Source organism: Periplaneta americana, chromosome 16 (genome assembly GCF_040183065.1).
Source record: "Periplaneta americana isolate PAMFEO1 chromosome 16, P.americana_PAMFEO1_priV1, whole genome shotgun sequence".
NCBI classification, from domain to species: Eukaryota; Metazoa; Arthropoda; class Insecta; order Blattodea; family Blattidae; genus Periplaneta; species Periplaneta americana.
Genome location: NC_091132.1, coordinates 144310619 through 144334433, shown reverse-complemented (window position 1 = coordinate 144334433; position 23815 = coordinate 144310619). Strand labels below are relative to the sequence as shown.

At 35.8% G+C, this 23815-nt stretch overlaps 1 protein-coding gene across 4 annotated transcripts in view; it reads right to left on the bottom strand.

Annotated features, from left to right (window-relative positions):
* Positions 1-23815, bottom strand: part of smid (nuclear valosin-containing protein-like smid) — a 122807-nt gene that overhangs the window by 34865 nt on the left and 64127 nt on the right. For all 4 annotated transcript variants that reach the window (XR_011329798.1, XR_011329796.1, XR_011329797.1 and 1 more), the window contains exons 9-12: positions 19155-19374; positions 12823-13105; positions 5213-5597; positions 80-247 (exon numbers count right to left, since the gene is read on the bottom strand). Coding sequence is in view for 1 of the 4 variants with exons in the window: in XM_069813122.1 (XP_069669223.1) it covers positions 80-247; positions 5213-5597; positions 12823-13105; positions 19155-19374 (1056 nt within the window). In the remaining 3 variants the exon portion in view is untranslated. The remainder of the gene's footprint in view (positions 1-79; positions 248-5212; positions 5598-12822; positions 13106-19154; positions 19375-23815) is intronic.

The following is a 23815-nucleotide window of genomic DNA, read 5'->3' as shown; positions in this document are numbered from 1 at the left end:
ATCAATTCTTCTCTCACACATGAACACAAGTAAATAAAACATACATTTGCATATCAATCCAATGACTGGTTATAATTACCATATTCAGAAGTTCTGGACCCTTAACAGAAATGAAGTTAATCCCTGCTTCATTAGCCACAGCTTTTGCCAGCAGAGTCTTTCCACAACCTGGAGGACCACATAGTAACACACCAGAAGGAGCAGAAATTCCCAACTCAGCAAACTGTTCAGGATGCCTTACAGGAGCCTTCAATGAAACAAAAACATACGTTAGGAAAACACAGCTTAATGTGCTCCTGAATATGCAAAAGATGGAAATATTAATTCTACAGGACAATCACAGGAAAATATTGAAGTATTGTTATGTTTTATTTAACAACGCTCGCAACTGCAGAGGTTATATCAGCGTCGCTTGAAGTATTAACATAATACTAATTTGTTTATGCATTTGGAATCATTTCGAAAATACATGTTGCGTACATCATTCTGGAAAATATATAAGCAAAGTCTCGTTTATCCGTGCATGAATTATCTGGTTTGCAGGTTATCCATGCATCACTGAAGTCTATTTTACTTTATTTTTGTCACGAATTTATAAATGCAGTGTATCACTTTGTTACTCATATAAGGCCAAATCTATTATAAAAAAAGAATTTTTAATTTCTTATATAATCAAGGTAAGTTCAATGATAGAACAATTTCGAGTTCCTATCGCTATTTTGAGGAATTGAGCAACTAAGTAATTTTAACTCGTAAGCAAATCAGGGTCCACTAGCCGCAGGATGGCAAATGCTCAGCTGAGTTGCTTGATGCCCAAGCCCATACAGAAAGCTGCACACTCTGTACTACTCACAATATTTCAATTTAGTTAAGATAATGACAGAACTTTACATTCTGATAATGCATCATGTATTTAATCATCTCAGAAATGTGTTGCTATTATTTGATAAAAATTATGGGTATGAAAATCTTCCTATACCGTACTAAAAAAAGTCTGATGAAATGTGGACATCCAAGGGAAACTAGCTAACAGAAGAAAAATTGTAATGTTTTTAATATCATTTTGTGATGTTCAATCAAAGATGATTGTAAATGATTCTATTTTTGAACAAGTTACAAATGTTGGAGGTACTTAAAGTTGCAATATTAATGATAAATATGACTGTGATATAAATGATGCATCGTACAGTTTCAAGATGACTGTGAAATTATTCATAGAACACTTCAGAAGTCAAAAAGGACATGGAAATATATTCTGTAGTCATGGCTTACTGGCATTCTCTTATGCATGCAAAAAAACCGGAGTGCAGGTACAAAATTAATGCAATAAACACAAATACCCGAAATTATATTTTTCTGTAAAAATACAACAACGTACAATTTCTTGTCACAATACACTCCAACTAAGATTTTATTCCAAAATATGTAGCTACTGGACGATATATTCAATGGCCTAGTTGCCTCATAAATGGTGCCTTCTTGGTATCACTTGTGAGGTTCAACCCTGTCTTCGGACAGTTGACTAAACAACAACTGACAATACTTACGAGTAGACCAAGGATTTGCATGAAAATGCATGTTTTTAGTGATATATCATATTCAAGAAGTAATAGTGTATCTTCGTATTTTGAACAAAGAATAATCGAACAAGAATGGAAATATAAAAATTGGAGATTTATTCTTCGAAGAAGTGGAAAAATTCAAATGTCTTGGAGCAACAGTAACAAATATAAATAACACTTGGGAGGAAATTAAACGCAGAATAAATATGGGAAATGCCTATTATTATTCGGTTGAGAAGATTTTGTCATCTAGTCTGCTGTCAAAAAATCTGAAAGTTAGAATTTATAAAACAGTTATATTACCGGTTGTTCTGTTTGGTTGTGAAACTTGGATTTTCACTTTGAGAGAGGAACAGAGATTAAAGGTGTTTGAGAATAAAGTTCTTAGAAAAATATTTGGGACTAAGAGGGATGAAGTTACAGGAGAATGGAGAAAGTTACACAACACAAAACTGCATGCATTGTATTCTTCATCTGACATAATTAGGAACATTAACTCCAGACTTTGAAATGGGCAGGGCATGTAACACATATGGGCGAATCCAGAAATGCATATAGTGCGTTAGTTGGGAGACTAGAGGGAAAAAAGACCTTCGGGGAGGCCAAGACATAGATGGGAGGATAATATTAAAATGGATTGGAGGGAGGTGGGATATGATGATAGAGACTGGATTAATCTTGCACAGGATAGGGACTGATGGTGGGCTTATGTGAGGGCGGCAATGAACCTCCGGGTTCCTTAAAAGCCATTTGTAAGTATAATCGAACAAGACCAAGTTTATTTTGTATATTTGCATATTTCAAGAGTTTTGGTGAAAAATGCAAATTATAATTTAATATTGCATATAACTGCATCATTTTTTCACATTTTCCACACATTTTTATCACGAAAATTAAAAAAAATTCCTTGAAGTGAGAAAATGTTGCAAAATGTTTGGTTGTTTATGTGACTGGTTTGAAGAAGAAGAAGAAGAAGAAGAAGAAGAAGAAGAAGAAGAAGGAGGAGGAGGAGAAGAAGGAGAAGAAGAAGAAGACGAAGAAGAAGAAGAAGAAGAAGGAGGAGGAGGAGGAGAAGAAGGAGAAGAAGAAGAAGACGAAGAAGAAGAAGAAGAAGAAGAAGAGCTTATTCACAGTTCAGAAATGGACAAGTACAGATAGCCAGCTCTTAAGTTTCAGCAAATATCTATGGAGTGCTAATTTGCCTGGTCTGTAGGAGAGTCTGGAATTCCTAGTAGTACACTAATCATTCCTGTCTAGGGCCATTGAAAAATAGGAGACTAGGGATCTAAATCTCTTTGATTTCTTAGTGGTAGTTTAAGATATAAAAGAGTGGCTGAAAGAAGCATGGAGAAATTCTCTAAAAAATTCATCAAAGTGTGTCAGAAAAATAGTGGTCTAACTCATTTGCAGAAAGTAGCATCGTGTTAAAGGAGCAGATGAACGTTGGGCTTGGATCTTACAAGAGTCCCTCTTTTTTAAGTTTGCCACAGTTACATCCTGTGATGTTGAACGTTCATTTTCAGCACACAGGCTTGCAGTATCTGAAAAAAGGCACTTCTTTACATAAGAAAGCTGGAAAAAAAAAACATTATAGTTCATTGCCATTTAAACTACAGCAAAAGCAGTTGCATAACACAAGATCATTCGATATTTTTGTTATCAGAATGTTTTGAAAGTAAAAATATAATTGGAAGGTATCTGAATCTCTTATTATAGGCATACTACCACTCAAAAGTTTTCAATCAGCTATGAAAACAACTATATACTTTATTTCAATATACACATTGGAAAAACTAAATAGACCAACAAAATAAATATTATGCAAATCTAGTCTTTCAGGTGAAGCTCCCTGTAAAGCAGATTTGAATAATTTCAAGGGAAAAATTGTTCCGGGGCCGGGTGTCGATCCCGGGACCTCTGGTTTAACGTGCCAGCGCTCTACCACTGAGCTACCCGGGAACTCCACCCGACACCGTCTCAACTTTTCCCTTTATATCCACACAACTCGCGTGGGCTGACGAAACGCCAGAGACCCACAACGAGTGCACACAATCTCTGTGTGACTTGGAACTGTGGTTTTCTGTTAACGTAAACAGTAACATATATACGTAATATATACGTTACTGTTTACGTTAACGTCTCTGGTGTTTCGTCAGCCCACGCGAGTTGTGTGGATATAAAGGGAAAAGTTGAGACGGTGTCGGGTGGAGTTCCCGGGTAGCTCAGTGGTAGAGCGCTGGCACGTTAAACCAGAGGTCCCGGGATCGATACCCGGCCCCGGAACAATTTTTCCCTTGAAATTATTCAAAATAAATATTCTCTCTCTCTAGCATTATGATATGATAGAATATTCAAAACGAAATCCCTGTTTTAACCACAAATTCATAGTTGTGATAGGTTAAACTAAAAGAACTCCAAAAGGAAATAACATTTCAATGGATACCTAGTCATTGTGGTATACCTGGAAACGATAAAGTCGATAATATTGCAAAACAGGCAACATATTTGCAACCAAGACCTCCTCAAGTGATATCTCTAGCCAATGCTTTTGCTTCAGTAAAGTCTCATTTTATAAACCTATGGATCAACAATTGGCTCTCTTCTGACAAAGGAAAAATTTTACAGTCTGTACAAAAGAAACCAAATGACCTGGAAATGTACAAAAACTTGCACAGACATGTTCAAACATTTTTAACAAGAGCCAGAACAGGTCACATTGTCACTCAATTGTACCTACACCGATTTCACATTTCTGATAATCCTACTTGTCTGTGTTGTAATAATCATGATGAGGATCTGGAACACATCCTTCTATACTGTCCATCCATAAACCACAAAAGAAGTAAATTAAAATCATCAGTACCAGTTGCAGAAGACACAGCCCTGCAGTATATATTGACTACACCCCATCTCTGGCTACTAGCAACAGGCATCTATAATGAACACCGATCAAAATAACCCTCATTTCTCGTGAAAAACAATAACTGAATAGACTACAGTGGACTATAGTGGACTTTATGTTGTCAGCAAACAGCTGGATACATTAAGAAGATTGATCTTTGATAGGTGATCGAAAACAATTATATACTTTATTCCAATGTACACAAACACATAGGAAAAACTAAATAGATCAACAAAATAAATATTTTCTCTCTCTAGCATTATGATATGACAGAATATTCAAAATGAAATCCCTGTTTTAACCACAAATCCATAGTGATCGAAAACTTTTGACCAGTAGTGTACATTAAGTTTTTCATAGCCTTTTTTTTTTTTTTTTTTTATTTTAGTGCATATTTTAAGGTACTTAGTGCATAGTTGTATGCATACTTTGACAGATTTTAGTGCATCCTCAGTCTACTTACTGAGATATTATCTGTATTTCAGCAGAAATCAAAACTGAAAATAGAAGAAAGACCATTTACTGTTCTCCAGGAGTTTCGAATTCTATTTCTCAGGTGAGACATTTGTAAGGCACAGTCCAGTACTCCTAATGGAGAAATGGGTAATAAATTTCGTCAGGGACAAGTTTCTTTTATGCACTCTAAACTTAAGATACGAGATTTCAGCTTCTCCTAGAGCGTAATAACCAATCAACCAATGAAGTTGACTGTGAATGGATACATTAATTCATTTCAATGGTCACTTACCAATATTGTCATTTGCAGTTCTTCTCGGATGTCTCCTAAAGACCCAACATCATCCCATGTAACATCAGGTACAGTAGCAAAACCTTCTCTTTTTGCTGAAGGTTGCACATGTTTAAGTGCTTGTTTGAAATCATCTAATTCAACCTTCAGCTCATTTAGCTGCTGTTCTGATAAAGGATTTCGATCCTTTTGTAACCATTCCATAATATCTGAAACAACTTTATTGCTGTCTGTAACAGTAGTACTTGTAGCAGTTTCAGCCGAGCATTCTAATTCCTTATGTGCAGATTCTTCACTTTTTGTTTCAGAGTTCTCTTTAGAGGATTCTTCTTCTGTAGTTTCTTTATTTTCTGGTTGGTTGATAGTCTTCAAGTTCACAAATACCCTAGAAATAGATTAAACATACATAAAATCAATTAAAATGCGGTCAGTCAGAGATTATCATTGATGTTAGCTGAGCACATAGCTGTAAAATATGTCAAGGTCGCAAACAGCCACTGAAGGTTTCTGTTTGCAATTCAATAGCAGCCCTATTCTGCTGCCAAACTTCTTGGGTTTTTCAACATTTCACCTTCTTTTGCTGTTCTATATAAATTATTATTTATGCATAATTCATTTATAATTTCTTATTTAATTTAGCCTTTAAGAAATGCATAATCAAAAACAGCTGTCAATTTTCTTTTATTGCTTAAAATGCTACTACAATTTCATATGGGAAGGGAAAAAATGGGCCGAAATAAATCAACTTTAGAAGACATACAGCCTAAAACCCAGAAAGGAAACCGTAGCTATTTTCAGGTTGAATACAGGACATGACTGCAACACATATTTGCAAGATTGGAATTTAAAACACAGAAGAATGTTCACTGTGTAACATACCAAGATTGTCAATGAACAAAGAGCATCTGCTTCAGTGCACTAAACTGAAGAAAGAAGCACAGCAGTGAAGAAATCTGAGTGCTCTTTATTGGGAGGAAAGAAGCAAAATGGGTTAAATAATTCCAGTGATTGAAAAATCAAAACGGTATGAACTTCTATGTACCAGAACAATGGATTTAGATGATCAAAACTGCGAGAAAGATGTGCATGAAAATGGAGAGTGCATATTTTTCCAGTACCACATGTTTAGAGAAAGATATCACCAATCGCAAAACAACTGTGGAAAAAAACAAAGTTGAGTGGCTTAAAACCACCTGGATATGATTGGGAAAAAAACATTCAAGAGAACTGAAAATGAAACACAGCTATTCTGAGGAAGCCCATTTCATGGTTGTTGATTTGACTAATAAGCACTGAGGAAGTCCGAGGGCATTCAGAAATCTAGATTTACCAAAACTATACCTTGAAGGAAGATATCTGACTTTGGAGAAATTTAATGATCTAATTAGCTAGCTTCAATACATTCCTCCAGTGTATCACTCCTTCTATCAGACTGAATGGGGATGGAAATTCTATAGATTACGACTTGGTAACAGTTGGTGCAGAACAGAAAAATGAGTAGCAAATATATAAATGTTGAGCTTCAATTCTGTTCAACTAGAAACAATTTGCATTTTATATTACTGTGACACCAGTACATGAGGGTAGGCCACCAAAGGAGAACAGAGAGATAAAACTTAAACTGAGAAGGATTCAATCTGGCATTGGGAATCGAATCCTGTGTGGCTTAGTGGATAAAGCGTCAGCATCTACAGCTGAAAACCCGTGTTCAAGTCCCGGTACCGGAGAGAACATTTTTCTCCGTTCTATCATTCTTCACCAATTTGCACTTTGTTTTCTTAAACCATGAAATTTCAGTATTATTTTATTTTGCTTAGTTGGAAAGAGATGACTAAACCACATTATACATAGGGTACTAATTTTTCGTGAGGGTCAAACATGACTACAGAATTGTTTCTAAGAAAAAAATCAATGTATTTTGACATTACTAACTCTCATGTTTAAAAAAAAATAAATAAATAATAATAATAATAATAATAATAATAATAACAATAATAATAATAATAATAATAATAATACTATGTTATATTTGTATTACAAATAAGAACATATTCGTCAATCAATCTCCATTTTTTTAGTTCCTTCACTTTAACCTTCATTTTGCAAATCTAGGTAAATGTGGGTTAGTCACCTTTGGTGCTGAGCCCTTCACTTATATCTATACTTACTTACTGGTTTTTAAGGAACCCGGAGGTTCATTGCCGCCCTCACATAAGCCCGCCATTGGTCCCTATCCTGAGCAAGATTAATCCAGTCTCCATCATTGTATCCCACCTCCCTCAAATCCATTTTAATATTATCCTCCCATCTACGTCTTGGCCTCCCCAAAGGTCCTTTTTCCGTCCAGTCTCCCAACTAACACTCTATATGCATTTCTGGATTCGCCCATACATGCTACATGCCCTGCCCATCTCAAACGTCGAATTTAATGTTCCTAATTATGTCAGGTGAAGAATACAATGCGTGCAGTTCTGTGTTGTGGTGTTGTTTTCTAATGCCAGGTGTTTGACAATAAAGTCATTTGACCTCTTGCACTCCAATATTTTTCAAAGATATTATCATGGTCAGCCACTGAAGCACAGATTTAGTTCTGTGTTGTGTAACTTTCTCCATTCTCCTGTAACTTCATCCCTCTTAGCCCCAAATATTTTCCTAAGCACCTTATTCTCAAACACCCTTAACCTATGTTCCTCTCTCAAAGTGAGAGTCCAAGTTTCACAACCATAAAGAACAACTGGTAATATAACTGTTTTATAAATTCTAACTTTCAGATTTTCTTAATTAGCTTTTATTTGTCCTGACTATATGAGCATGCTCACAGATGTCACTAGTACTGAGAAGTGTTGACCACTTAGTTCATCTGATATTATTCAGAGTGCATCACAGGCAGTGGCTTCACATTACACTCATAATGAATGATGATGATAATGGAAATTTATTGAGATATCACAAGGGAACCAAAGTACCTGGAGAAAACATGTGTTGCCTTGACCGTGGGTTTGCCCAACACAGGTTATAAATTCAGAGTGGATCAACCAGGATTCTAAAATATAACAGCATCTTATGTTTCGAAGGTCTGCCAATGCACGCCAATGAGACACTACCATCTTGTTCTCATCCCACAGTAAAGCTACAAATAAGGGTGACTGCCCTTTAAGGAATGCAGTAAGTAGAGAAATCTGCTTCTCACACTCTCAGTTCACTTGTTTTGTGAACTGAAAATGAAACACAGCTATTCATGGATGTATGTTGGTTACATTAAGTGAACATTATGATTTGTTTATATATCTTTTGTTCCATCTATGCCCTACCCCAAGAATTGTGAACCAGTTATGGCTGAATGAAAGGTGACAACTGATTCCAGGTGTAGTCACTTCTTGATGATGTATGTGTTTAGAAGTTGTTAATGCATATTGTGTTAAATTATTATATCAAGTGTGTGCTTCTATGATGTCAACAAAATTCCTTTCACTACTGAAAATAGTTTGTTTTTTGTATAGTCAACTGTGATATCAATAAGGAATCACTGATGAGGCAACTAGGCCAGGGTATAATGAGGTAGGGTGGCCAGTTCCTTCTCCCTTTGGAAATAGTACTTACTTACTTACTGGCTTTTAAGGAACCCGGAGGTTCATTGCCGCCCTCACATAAGCCCGCCATCGGTCCCTATCCTGAGCAAGATTAATCCATTCTCTATCATCATATCCCACTTCCCTCAAATCCATTTTAATATTATCTTCCCACCTACGTCTTGGCCTCCCTAAAGGTCTTTTTCCCTCTGGCCTCCCAACTAACACACTATATGCATTTCTGGATTCGCCCATACGTGCTACATGCCCTGCCCATCTCAAACGTCTGGATTTAATGTTCCTAATTATGTCAGGTGAACAATACAATGCGTGCGTTGTGTAACTTTCTCCATTCTCCTGTAACTTCATCCCTCTTAGCCCCAAATATTTTCCTAAGCACCTTATTCTCAAACACCCTTAACCTATGTTCCTCTCTCAAAGTGAGAGTCCAAGTTTCACAACCATACAGAACAACCGGTAATATAATTGTTTTATAAATTCTAACTTTTGGAAATGGTACACATGTATTATATAACTCTGTCCCCTTTAGCTCGGATAAACAGGGATCTACTGTTCTACTGTATTTAAAATTCATAGTAGTATTACAATTTATTCTTAATTCCACCTAATAAAACACAATGCAATTGTTAAACAGCTCAATGTCAAAACATGTACAATGATGAAGTTAAAATATAATGGGAGTACATCAACAACGTAATAGTAAGATTCCTGTAAGTTCAAAAGTGTCCTAAAAATAAATTAAAAGTAGTGTTGTGGGATTTAATCGATTAATAGATCAATTGAGGACCGCTTTTGCAAAACTTGCTAACTGCAAAATTTGCAAAATTGAGATTTTGGTGGATTCGTTAACATAAAGCAGGCCTCTACACAATGTTAAAGTTATCTTAGTAAAATTGAGTTATTTCTCTTCATTATAGTGTGTCAAAGTGTGATGATTGCACCTATAACGTACTTGTCTCCATTCAGTTTTTTGTCTCTCCTGTAAAATTAGTTTTTTCAGTTAGCAAGTTTTGCAAAAACGGACCTCAATTTCTGTTGTAAGACTAATCGATCAAAAATATTTAATCGAATAATCGAGTCGATTAAAATTAATCGGCTGTAACTGATATTAATTTTTTTGTTAATACAAACGCATACTAAAAATTCCGACAATATTTCTCTTTTTCGAAACTGCTTACTTAAAAGCACAATAGTACTGTTATTTTCTAACTGTAAACCAGGTAGCGTAGGGAAAATATTTCCACAAATACTTCAGAAAGAAATGGAGATATGAGGACAGTGACATAGTCTACCTCTATTGAAAGTTGAAACACAATGTGAAACCCCTATTAAGTTTTATGGTTTTCCAAGAAAACTTCCACCTTATTGTCAGCTCATCTTCTTAGCATAAATGAAATGCATACTTTTCTAAAATTCGTCCCCCTCATCCCTTATAAAATAGCCATGTCTACACTGTGTGCAAATGAGAGTTTAACTACCTTCTTCTCTTTCTAAAATCTGGTAATTTGATTACAATAGGGGTCAGTCTTCTGTTTTGACTGCTGTACTTTTGCAGTTGCAGTTTCTGTACTGTGTTTGTATATGAAGGTTGTGTGTTTAGTTTGATAAAGATAAAAAATCAATTTTCTGTGGTTTGTGAAAAGTGTAAACTCCATTATGTCACATGAGAATCTGAGAGGTAAACTTGGTGAAACATTTGGATTTACAGTAAACTGAACGATCGTGGAGATGTGCTTGTCAGAAAAAAAGTTTTTTCATGTTTAGTGATGCAGGAAACATTGTTACTAAACATACAGCAGCACTTAAATTCAGAGCATGTGAATGCAGTCACATGTTTAAAATCATGGATGAAGCAGTATTAACTAGTTGAGTCTTCATATTTTTTGTTATTTATCTTTATCTCAAAAATTCCCGGAGAAACTGACACAATAAATTATAAGCCTAATAATAAATATGTTGGTAAATAATTAAAATAGTTGTTTTGTAATATACCGATACAATATATATACAACATTTAATACTTATGCTATCGATTAATCGATTAAATTCAAATAGTTAATCGATTAAATATTTTGATCGATCGACAGCACTAATTAAAAGGAAAACTTCAATATTTTGAAGGCATTAAATATGTCACAAATTTGAAACTTGAAATATAAACATCATATTGAGAGGATAGAAAATAACAGAATTCGAAAACAATTTTTGACATGCATCTCAAACTCTGAAGTTTAGAACAATTCAAGAATGACACATTGAGACCAGGTCAGGCCACATAGTGGGGGGCTGTGGCCGCAGCAGCAGCAGTAGCAGCAGCAGCAGCAGTGGTGTTGAATGTCTTCTACTATAAACAAGAAGAGTCTGGGTTCAAGTCCAGATGATGAAAGAAATTTTTTAATCTTGTCATAGCTTCTAGATCAGCTCCAGGTTTTACTCATCCTGTTATGAACTTGAGTAATGGGTTCGTACAAGAGATGAAAGATGGCTGAATTGTAGTGCTCTCTGCATCATCTTTTAATGCTGAGTTTTAGCATAGAAGCTCGACATCCCTATCACCTGTGGCCCTTAGTGTGCACACAAACACCTTAATCTTTACCACTACCTGAAGCACGTAAGTAGTAGTATTGTGATTCTGCAAAATCTGATTTCAATAGTTTCACAGAAATAAGGAAATGGGTCATTTGCAGAATTTGTATACAAATGACATCCATCAATTTATACCCTTCCCATTATTGCATTTATAACGATAGAGTTATAAATTCCTAACAGTGAGTAATTTCAATACTAATGTAGTAAACGTCACAAGAATTATTTCCTTCATGTGAAATATTTCACGAGAATAAAATAAAATTCTCATAGTAACAGGTAAAATGCCGTGTCCATACTAGCTAAGTATTTAAAATGAAGCATGATTATGTCCAGATAAAGGTTTGTTTAATAATGTAATTGAGAGAAAAAGTAAAGAAACATTTGATATCATCAAAACTTCTTCAGTTATGTCTGAGTTTATATTTCCTTAAATACGATTGCATAATTACTCTAGTCCAGTAAATCAGTCAGATCTGTTACACCATTTCTTTCCTATGGATACACAGTTGAAAAAGAAATCCCACAGATGTCAGCATAAGCCAGGATGATGCACAAAGAACCATCTTGATTGTACTGCTATGTTCACTCATTTTGATTTGGCGAGTTTGTGTCATACTCTTGCTTTGTGTTTTAGTCTAAGCGTGCAATTTTACTCTGTCAGATCTGTTTGTGTTGTGTTTTCCACAAATAATAACATATAAAGTCAAGATAAATAGGACATAATAGTACACGTGTGCCATAGTTAAGTTGCTATTTTGAAGATTTTTAAGCAAAAGAAGTTTTGGTTAGCACATGCTTATGTTTACTTTGTCATGTCTGTTGCCTGTCAGATCTGTTACGCCATGTCATGTCTGTTACATCATTCAAAACAGTGTTTTAATTTTTTCTAATTATCTATCATTAAAGAAACTAAGGCTCAAATATCTTTGCCTTAAGGGCAATCTACTAAGATGATTGTTACAGAAGGAATGGTTTTCTGTTAGTTACTGAAGAAGATATTATCTTTATAATAACTTAGGTAACAGATCTGATATTAAAATATTTGTTCATTCTGATCTGAAGTTAGTTTTGTTACTATTCTAGGACCCATGCACTGTTTAAAGAATGTCTGATATAAAAATAAAGGAATTCTATTTCTATAAAAGATCCATTGTCTTGTCCTATAACACACCTGACATTTAGTCATGCCATCAAAGATTCATTGATACTTTTAGAGAATGCTGTAAAGCAAGGTGAGTGTACAGTGGCTGGTTACTATGGCAGAGACATTGTACTATATTAATACATGCAGAATATGCACTAAATAGTAACTTTAATTTTGACGTTCTCAATCATCCATTTCTTACACAAATTTTTCAAATGACCCAAATACTACACATTTCCTACATTTACGATATTGGATATATGTTGTATACCTGTTTTAACACTAACCTGTTAACTGCCACCATAGAGGCCTCACGAGTCAGTGCCAACAAATCAGCTCCAACAAATCCAGGTGTGTTTGCTGCAATATATTCGTAGCTAAAATCTGAAGCAAGTTTCAGTTTGTTGCAGAGGATACTAAGGATATGAGCCCTGGCATTCCTGTCTGGTATTCCAAGACACACTTCACGGTCAAATCGACCTGCACGGCGAAGTGCTGGATCTAAAGTGTCTGGGCGATTTGTAGCGCCGATCACAACCACATTCTCACCATTTGGCTTCAGCGTCAAATCTGGAAAATTAAAAAAATAATAAAAATACAAAAAATTTTTACAACAAACTGTCGAAAGTGCACATAAATAAAATCTTACATTCTAACTTTCCATTTTAAACAGTGTTCACTGAAGACTCTGTGTTCTATGCACTGAACTGACTGGCAAGGCACTTCCTCATGAGGAGAAATAGTGGAATGATGAAGGGAGAAATGGAGTATTCCAATAAAACCAGCCCCCACAATAATAATAATAATAATAATAATAATAATAATAATAATAATAATAATAATAATAGAGAAGACATCAAGAAACTAAATAAAATTGTACATTTGCAGTGGAAACCTTCTCATTGCAGTATTGCCAGGAATGAAGCAGCAGACTTTCTGGCAAAGAAAGGAACAACTATCCCCCTTTCATATCCTACCATGCTGCCATTCCATACAGCATCTACAAATATTAGTCGAGTAAGACAATGTTTCCATAAGAGTTTGGAGGAACAAATTAAGGATAAACACTGGAAGGACACACTAAACTCCCCTCTCCCCGAATGGCCTAGAAGAGAAGTTGTTCGACATTCCGCACCACAGTAGGTCACAACTGTCTGGCTAATCACCTCTATCGCCTGGGTGTATTATCCAGCCCCATTGCATGCTCTGTGGATGTTCAGACAACATGGATTCAAGCCACATTAAGACTTATCCAGCGCTTTTATCTGTCAGCTTTGTGGATAGATACTGGAAGGCCAGAGAAATAATGCACCAGTGCTGACATCCCTCCTTCGTAGTTCCACTTTGCACATTGTTTGCTTTATTTTGTTTTCTATCTTTCATTTTGATTTTAATCGCCACTGTACGGCCAATGACTCCAGTCAAATGCCAATGCACTGAATAATAATAATAATAATAATAATAATAATAATAATAATAATAATAATAATAATAAAAATGCTGAAACGTCTGACACTGGAGGCAGGATAGTCTGCTAGATTATAAATGAAATGGAGACTCTAGAGATGAGTTAAATATTCCACGTTTCCTGAAAATAATAGAACATTTTGCACGAAAATAGTATAAACACGTGCTTATGTTTATCACAAATTGTTTATAAATATGAACTGAAGGCAGTTTGAACGACCAAGGACGAGATGGAATGACCAGTTTTAAATAATCTTAAGGCTTGGTGATATGGAAATGATACAACTTACTGACCTGGAATGTGATTTAATGACAATGAGGATCTCAACACAGATCTTGCAGTGTAAAAAGCCGTCTTCTAGTTGGTTTGTTATGCTGTATCCCATAAATTCACCAGCCTCTCACTTTTTCTCGGGTGGGGGGATGGAACAGAGAGGGAGAGGGAGGGAGAGAGAGAGACACACACACGCATGCACACGTACATACATGTATAGAAAGAATATTGCCTGGTTTCTGGAATGACAGTTATCTGTACATGTTCAGTTACCTGCGATTTAACATACTGATGTTAAAATAAGTTTCCGAAACCACAGTTATGGTCACATTTACAATTATCTGTGCTTCAACTGGTAACTGTGCCTCGGCCTGTAGTTATGCAATTATAGTTTCAATACTTCAGCACTTTATTTATGTAACTTACAATAAATGTTCTACTTTCTACGACGTATTAAGGGATTAGGTACACTTACAGCAGTAAAACTGTGGAAATATTCAACATTTTTTTCCTCCACTACTATATCTTGTGCAATAATGAATATTACTATGTGTAAAACACTGGCCTCCTGCTATACGAAAAAAATATTTTTACGATTTGAAAAAAATTATTTACATATTTTTTTTTAAATTAAAAATGGTGCAGTTTTTTTAGTAGGTTATTTTACGACGCTTTATCAACAGCTTAGGTTATTTAGCATCTGACTGAGATGAAGGTGATAATGCCGGTGAAATGAGTCCAGGGTCCAGCACCGAAAGTTACCCAGCATTTGCTCATACTGGGTTGAGGGAAAACCGCGGAAAAAACCTCAACCAAGTAACTTGCCCTGACCAGGAATCGAACCCGGGCCACCTGGTTTCGCGGCCAGACGCGCTGACCGTTACTCCACAGGTGTGGACTGGTGCAGTTTACTGTGCAGTGATGAAGCATTTCCCTCATAACTAAAAAACTATCCAACATTCTGTGATGAAATTTTATGTGTGTGAATTTATACATATTATATCTACGGGCTATTCCATCTCAAATCGACTGACATATAGAGAAAATTGACCTTACAATTTTTAAATACAATGAAATGTTTTCTGTCCGTTGACAACTGTGATACAATGCTTTGTGCAAAGTTTGAGGCATCAGAACTTCATAGTGTTTAAATTTAAAATATTAAAATTTATCGTATTTTCATAAAATTAGCAAATTTAAACTGTTGTGGCTCTGAAACCCTTTCACCCAATGATCAAAATCATGGTTTATTTTGATGCTGAGAAATTAAAGTTTATATTGACATGTAAACAGTTTTCCTTACTTTTTATGGAAATGGAGAAATTTAGATTTTTCTTCATTAAGACCCTTTGACCACGAATAAATATTTTAAAAATATATGGTTAGATTCCGCATTGAAAGCACAAATAAACACATATTTTTTACTGGTGCACCGTTGATAAGAAAGTATTGAAAATATCAAATAAAGAAAATAAATAGTACACACATGAAGTAACCAGTTGACTGTGAGGGGGGAGCTAGCCGAGACAAGCAAGGCCAGGAGACAAATATGTGATGTTTCGTCTAGTAGCGCATAGCTGGGCTAGCTTTATCACAAGTTTTCATAAACACAGGAGTAAAATGACGCCCAACGCTCGCTTATCTTCAGCTCTCGGTCAGTGCATGCGGTACTGCGCCGTTCAAGTCTAGGCATGTGAAAATAATTTATTTAATACCCTCGAAACTTATTGCCGAGCCACTAAGCAAACAATGCCGAATTACTCTTAATAATGCAAGGTTTTTTCTCAATATTTTTTACATTTTTACAAATTGGCAAAAAGCCTAAAAGTAAGTAAAATCGGACCATCTATCTCTCTGTATACAATAAAAATACAGATACTTCTTAACATAACCTACCAAATGTCAACTTCAAAATGCTCCCGTTCAATGTTCTGCAGTAAATGGTTCCAGAGTTCTAAGAGCTGAAAGAGGCTTGTTTTTATAAAATACGTTAAATTTGTCGCTCAATAGTACAAAAACCATTTGACTTTCGATAGTATATTTTTGAAAATGCACTGTCCTCAGCACCTTGTATAAATAGAGAAAAAATTAGAGTATTAAAAAAATACGAGGTTTTTTACTGATCGATTTGATATGGAATAGTCCCTACAATATGATGCAAAATAATTTCTCTACCTTTGATAGATTGTCTGATAAAAAAATAAATTCATTTAAAAAAATGGCCAAATATCAGTATTTTCTTCCAATACAAAATAAAAAAAAAATATTTAGAAAGGGATGTAGTTGAAAGAGCAAGACATTGTAAACATGAGTTTCAGCAATAAAATAAAAGAGAGAGAACATAAAAAATTAACAAGTTTATGAATTATGAGGGAAATACTTCATCACTGCACAGTGAATTGCCATCATTTTGAATTTTGAAAAAAAATATATATATATATATATATATATATATATATATATATATATATATAAATAATTTTTTTTTTAAATCGTAAAAATATTTTTTTTCATATAGCAGAAGGGCAGTGTTTTAAACATACCAATTTTCATTATTGTACAAAATACAGTAATGAAGGAAAAACATGTTGAATATTTACAAAAATGTTACTGCTGTAAGCTGTACCTAACCCCTTAAGATACTTGTATGTTTGTAAAGACAATTTCGAATCATCATTTTTATCTTCGTCTTCCTCATCAACTTCAGATTCTATGACGCCACATAAGGAATATTTTATTCTTCTGGGTCTCTATCAATGTCAATAATGTTTCAGGCTCCAAAAAGTCAATGTGAACACTTAAATGAAATCATTCATATGGATAAATATAGCAATATAGTTACCACAGTCACCACAGTGGACTATGATTGCAGTTTTGTAGTTAAAGTTACATCTAGTCCTCCCCCTAATAGTGTTATTTACCTCCATGATCATGCCAAATACCAACAATAATTGCTTTTTTAACCAATTTTTTTTTTATTTTATTGGGTTATTTTACGACGCTGTATCAACATCTAGGTTATTTAGCATCTGAATGAAATGAAGGTGATAATGCCGGTGAAATGAGTCCGGGATCCAGCACTGAAAGTTACCCAGCATTTGCTCGTATTGGGTTGAGGGAAAACCCCGGAAAAAATTTAATCATATTACGATTGAGATGGCTATATACATGTCCATCTCGTCCATCACAAGGTTTTTTAGGTAAAAAGTCATGTATTGGTAGAAAAGAAGAGGAAGCGAGTAGCAGAGCCAAGAAGTGTTTGCTGCCATAAATATGTGGTCACCACTTCGAATTCATCTTCGTGACTATTTTTTTTTTTTTCAAAATCTAACACTTGAAAAGGGGATGTATGTTATTTTATATAAGGCAATATGACTGCATATATTGCCAATTTATCTATGCAGGAAGTGGGAGGAGTTTTATGATTGAGTGATGGAATGGCCATCTTGTCCCCCAGACTTCAAACTTTGTGACTATTACCTGTGAGGTATCTTAAAATTCGAGCATATGCAAACAATCCCCACACTCGGAGAGTGAAAGAGAGCATTTGGCTTGCAATTCAGAGAATATCAGCAGCAGAAGTTCACCAATTGTTTAACAATATGTTAACGAGGTGCCCAGCTTTCCTAGAATGAGAAGAAGCAAGTCATTTCGAACTACGATTGAGCTAGTCACAGTTATTTAGTATACTGTCCCACAGTAGGAGGCAGAAACAGACTGCAATTCCCCGCCAGTAAGCAATTACGTGTTTATGTGTCCTAAGTGTGTGGAGTTCAGTGGTGTGATATAACTAAATAATCAATAAGGTGCTATGCTTAATTCATTCATTTGTAACTATCTGCCCATGGGCAGGTCTTTCACTGCAAACCCTGCAGTCTCCAATCTTCCCTATTTTCTGCTTTCCAATGTTCTAATGTACCTTGTTATAAAAAGACTTTAAAAATAAATTACATGTCAATACAGATCCACCATAACAGAACATCACATTAACACAAACTTCCTGGTAACTAGGCATTAGTTGTACACATATCCAAAAACAGTATGCATGTGTTAAACATTACTTTTCTTGAATTTGTATAGACATTCTGACCAAATATGATCATACATATACAGTCAACTCTGGATATAGTGAACTCGGTTATAATGAACAGTTGGCTATAGTAAACCTAAATCGTTGGTACCGACCAGCATACATTAGAAAGTACATTAATATTTCCGTTTACAGTGAACTTTGTATCCAGACAAATTCTTATTTGAAGTCAGACCTTCTTGTAATCCTCCACAGTCAAAGGGTTGCCTTTTGTTCTCAGAAACATTTCCATTACAACAGATAGCAACAAAACAACGGAAAATTAAATTGCCTTCTTTTATTAAAAGAAGACAAGACATTATGTCCAGAGCATAAATGAAGGTAAGATTCTATGGCTTTCAAATTCCAACAACCCTCTCCCAGTTTCCATTAAGTGGCCTGGGAAATTCCAAGGTTGAGTACGCAGTCACACCATAACAGCTTTTGTCATTTCTACCTGATCGTCTGTTTCTAGTGTTCCAACAGCGAATGTACTGTATAAAAATGTCTAAGCGTAATTCTTTGGAAGATAAGACAATTATAAGTGACATTAAACATGGTCTTTCGCAAGCAGACGTGGGTTGACAGCATTGTTTAAGTAAATCAACTGTGAGTAACAATATACAGTATACAGTGTAATCCATTCCACAAAGATGAAATATTTTATTTTCTTGTTCACAATTTCATTCATTTATGTCATTTAAGGTTAGGGGAGAGACACTTCGGATATAGTGAACCTCAGATATAGTGAACGAAATATGCAAGTCCATAGAGGTTCACTATATTCGGACTGTATACATGAAACATACCATCTAGACATGAAAGAAGTTGCGCAACAATTCGTCTTTCCATTTCTCTTTGTGCCGTATGTCGATTTGGAGCAAGTGCATCAACTTCATCCAAGAACAAAATACATGGAGCAACGTCTGCAGCCTGTTCAAATAGATCACGGATTCTTTCCTCAGATTCACCTGATACTCCAGCAACTAGTTCTGGTCCTGCCACATTCAAAAGTGGTATTCCTAGCTCCTGTAAATGGAAAAGAAACACTTTACAAAAAAATAAGAACAATGTCCCATAATTTAGTACTACATTTAATAATTTCATTCATTGTTACTGCTCATTTTTCCCCTTTTTAATAACAAAACAAACATAAAATTATTCTTTGATTTTTGCAGTGTGTCACAGAGTTAAAACATCTGACAGTTACATAGCGGCTCCATAATAAGCAACAGAAAAGTCTACTTGTTGGACCCAACACAAAGCTACAAAATGCACCTGCAACAATGGTATGGTGGAAAATCCTATGTTAAACACTATGAGGGCCGGTTGCATAAGACAGATGACTGGAGATTCATTCAGAAGCAAGTTCAGAAAATGAACTGAGATTACAACTTGGTGGCATTATGTAATACTGAACGTGGTTTATATTAATCTAGTTCAAATTTAATCTGAGCTCAGAAAAGTGAACATTGCAACACAGCAAAACGAATGAATTACATAATTCGTTTGCTCATTAGATAATACACAATAATGCGATCCAATAGTCTGTGACAATGTAGTGTAGTGACTGCATGGGATGAATAAGTTAAGGATGGGAATGTAACTAAGAAACAACGATCTACAAATTTTCCGCTAAAAGAAAAGTGTGAACTACTGTATTACATATAGTTCTGTTAAAATATATTAACATTATAGAAAATAAAAAGGCCGATTCAGTTACTTCCAAATCTAAAGAAAAGACGGACAAAGAAAATGTAACTAAATTCAATGCTAGAATATAACTGAAACTTTTACATCCTCGCACACCACATAAGGGACTGATGTCTGATTTTTTTTTGTGTTATTTCATGTCCAAATGAAAGTGAGAGACGGAATAACTTTACAAATGTACAGAGAGATCCTATGCAGATTGGTCCCAGGTAGTAATGTTTCATTGGCTTAACGACAGTAGTGCAGAGCACCCGTCCCAAGAAAGCTAAGCAGTAAAGGGTGAAGTGTGACCAGTCTCACAGGGAAGTGTGTATGGACTTGTCCACATGTCAGTGTAAGACCACTTGCTGCCCACCAACAGAGTTTGTTAGATAGAGATTGGGGTGGACCTGGTCTGCATAGGAATTCTAGGAATTCTCTGTACACACAGCACATAGTAAGTATTAATTATTCCGTAATGTACACATTTCTTATTAGGGCATGCTTGATATTTGTTTTTTTTTTTTTTTTCCATAAACTCGAAATTCATTAAATTATTAACAATTTCATGCTTGTTTATTTTTAAATGATAAAACAATAATATATCTTTGTAGTTTGGATGTAGGGTAACATTACTCGGTCATTACTGATAACCTCACTTTTACTAAAAAATAAACTCCATAATCTATAGACAATGTTATTTAAATAACTATCATTCAAAATAGACATAATTCACCCTGACATAAAGATTATTTTTTGGTCCTACAGAATACATGTTATGGTAACAATTAATATTAGAGGAGAAAAATTCGCTCCGGTGCCGGGGATCGAACCCGGGTCCTTGGTTCTACGTATCAAGTGCTCTCACCATTGAGCTTCGCCTAAGTTCAATCCACAGCACTGGATCGAACCCCTCTCCTCCAGTGTTTTTCCCTTTGTGGCCTGACTCCAAGTTGGGCATGTATTTTGACATTTTATACTAAGTCAACGTCCCGCGCCGTGGCGTCGTGGTCTAAGGCATCCTGCCTAGGACTCACATTACGGAATGCATGCTCATGGGGTTCGAGTCCTCATGGGGGAAGAAATTTTCTCATGAAATTTCGGCCAGTGTATGGGACCAGAGCCCACCCAGCATTGTGATGCACTTGGGGAGCTACGATAGGTAGCGAAATCCGGTTGCGAATACTAGCTATAACGGCTGGGGGGATCATCGTGCTAACCACATGATACCTCAATTCTGATTGGATGATCGTCCACCTCTGCTTCGGCATGTGGGCGTGAGACCAGCAACCGGCTGGTCGGTCTAGGCCCTTCATGGGCTGTAGCGTCACGGATTATTATTATTATTATTATTATTATTATTATTATTATACTAAGTCAACTGCCATTATACAAGGAGTACACTCAGTTGAGTGACTTGGTGGCCGGGATTTCACAGTAATATGCACAGAAAACTGTACAGTAATATGCACTGTTGCTTGAAGAATCTATATATAGATTGGTCCTACAGAATACATCTGTTATGGTAACAATTCGATGCTGTGGATTGAACTTCGGCATAGCTCAATGGTGAGAGTGCTTGGTACGTAGAACCAAGGATCCAGGTTCGATCCCTGGCGCCGAAGGAAATTTTTCTCCTCTAATATTAAATGTTACCATAACATGATGTATTCTATAGGACTAAAAAATAATAATCTTTACGTAGATTCTTCAAGCAACAGTGCATATTACTCTGGAATCCCGGCCACCAAGTCACTCAACTGAGTGCGCTCCTTGTATAATGGCAGTTGACTTAATATAAAATGTCAACATACATGCCCAACTTAGAGTCATGCCACAAAGGGAAAAACACTGGAGAAGAGGGGTTCGATCCAGTGCTGTGGGTTGAACTTCGGCATAGCTCAATGGTGAGAGCACTTGGTACGTAGAACCAAGGACCCGGGTTCAATTCCCAGCACCGGAGCAAATGTTTCTCCTCTAATATTATTAATTATTGAGGTGAATTATAGTTCACCTGAATATACTCGTACCAGTTAGGGTACACGAAAATTCTTGCTTTATGCTTCAGAACCAGTTAAATATTAAACATGAATGCCTCTGATACAGGTTCAAGAAGATTAATTGGAGAAAATTCGAGAGTTAAATATGAACTAAAGCAATGTCTCAAAGCTCAAGTCTATACTATATAGTGACTAGGAACTAGCTGACTAGTAAACTACACACTAGGAGCTTTGAACATGTATGCTTGAATCACAGCCTTCTTCATAGACGATTTTTATATTAGAAAAAAAAAAATATGGTATCATGGTGCAGCACAGAAATAAGAAGCAGCGTTGCCAACCTGAACACGAGCGAGTCGGCTACAAACGTTCCGAAATTCAGCTACAAAGACTAAAATTAAGCTACGCTCAAAACTTGAAGAATTTGCATATATTATGTTGTTCAATGTGCTGCGTTCAACAATGATTTCATTGCCTATTATATTAATTTAATAAAAATAATTCGAAAGAGCTACGATTATTATTATTATTGTTATTATTATATTATTAATAATGGGGTTATTAATGTTCGATCAGTAGGCTCGAAATTGGGGCATCCTGTGGGTTGCACACACTGTGATGATAACAGGAGACCATTCAGTGTGCTCGTAGCAAGCTTATTGCGTGACTTTGTTTTGATCAGATTCACTTTCGAAAATAGACATTCACATGCCGCACCGGAATGGGGGGTTACAAGAGCATCTAAAGCAAAATCAGCCAATTCCCGAAATTACACTCCCCTAATTCATCCCTGTAATGGCGCACACGGATCCAAAATTTTTCTGCGTCCATGGTTAACCATTCTAGAGGAAATTTCATCCAAGTAATATTTCTCCACTGATCATCGATCTGTTGCATTTTTTCTGTGTCATTAGAGTCTATTATGCGTGGTAGCTTGGACATTAGGGGAACAAGGGATTTCAGTCTAGCATTGCTAACTTCCATGGCTATGCATGGGGTAAATGAAGCCAATTTTGAGAGCACTTCATCGCCGAAATTGTTCTCTTTTTAATTTCTTTGCACGCCACGATATAAAAATCTCTACAATGGGTTTTTAATCCAGATATTTCATTTCTGTCTTTGATTTCAGTTCCCAGTAAATTATTCACAGCAATGCCCACGTAAACATTTTGTAAAGGGACGAACAGTCTTTTGTCATCAGGTTGTACATTTTTTAAGCCCATCCTCTTTAAACGTGCTTCGTCCATGTAACATGCTAGAAGTGACTGGTACACCTCCATCATTTTCTTATGTAGGGCATTCAACACAATTTTGTCACTTTGAAATAATTGATTTGCATTCGTGAATTTTGGTAGTACTCACGCCAAGAATGTTAAATTAACTTTAATTACAGGATTGTTAAATTTCGCCAATAACTCACTTGCAGTCTCATTTCGTCCGAAAGCCTCAAGAGTGAAATATGTTTTCAAGCCATTCCATTGTTCCAGTAGATGGTTCACTATGTGGATTAAAGAAAGCCGTCGAGTTTGTAACAGTTGTAGCATCTTGTGGGGGTCAACGTTACAGAATTCTTGATATTCTTGTAACTGGGCCTGTCTTTTGCTGCTGTGTTTAAAGTATGAATACACGTCCCACGCGAGGTCTTCACATTCTCGCGGTAGCACCTTGCAGGCTTCGCTCATGCACAAGTGTAATGAGTAGCATATGCACTTCATTGTCATGATTCCTGGCAGATTTTGTCGCAGTCGACTTGCCACTGAATTATCTGTACCAAACAT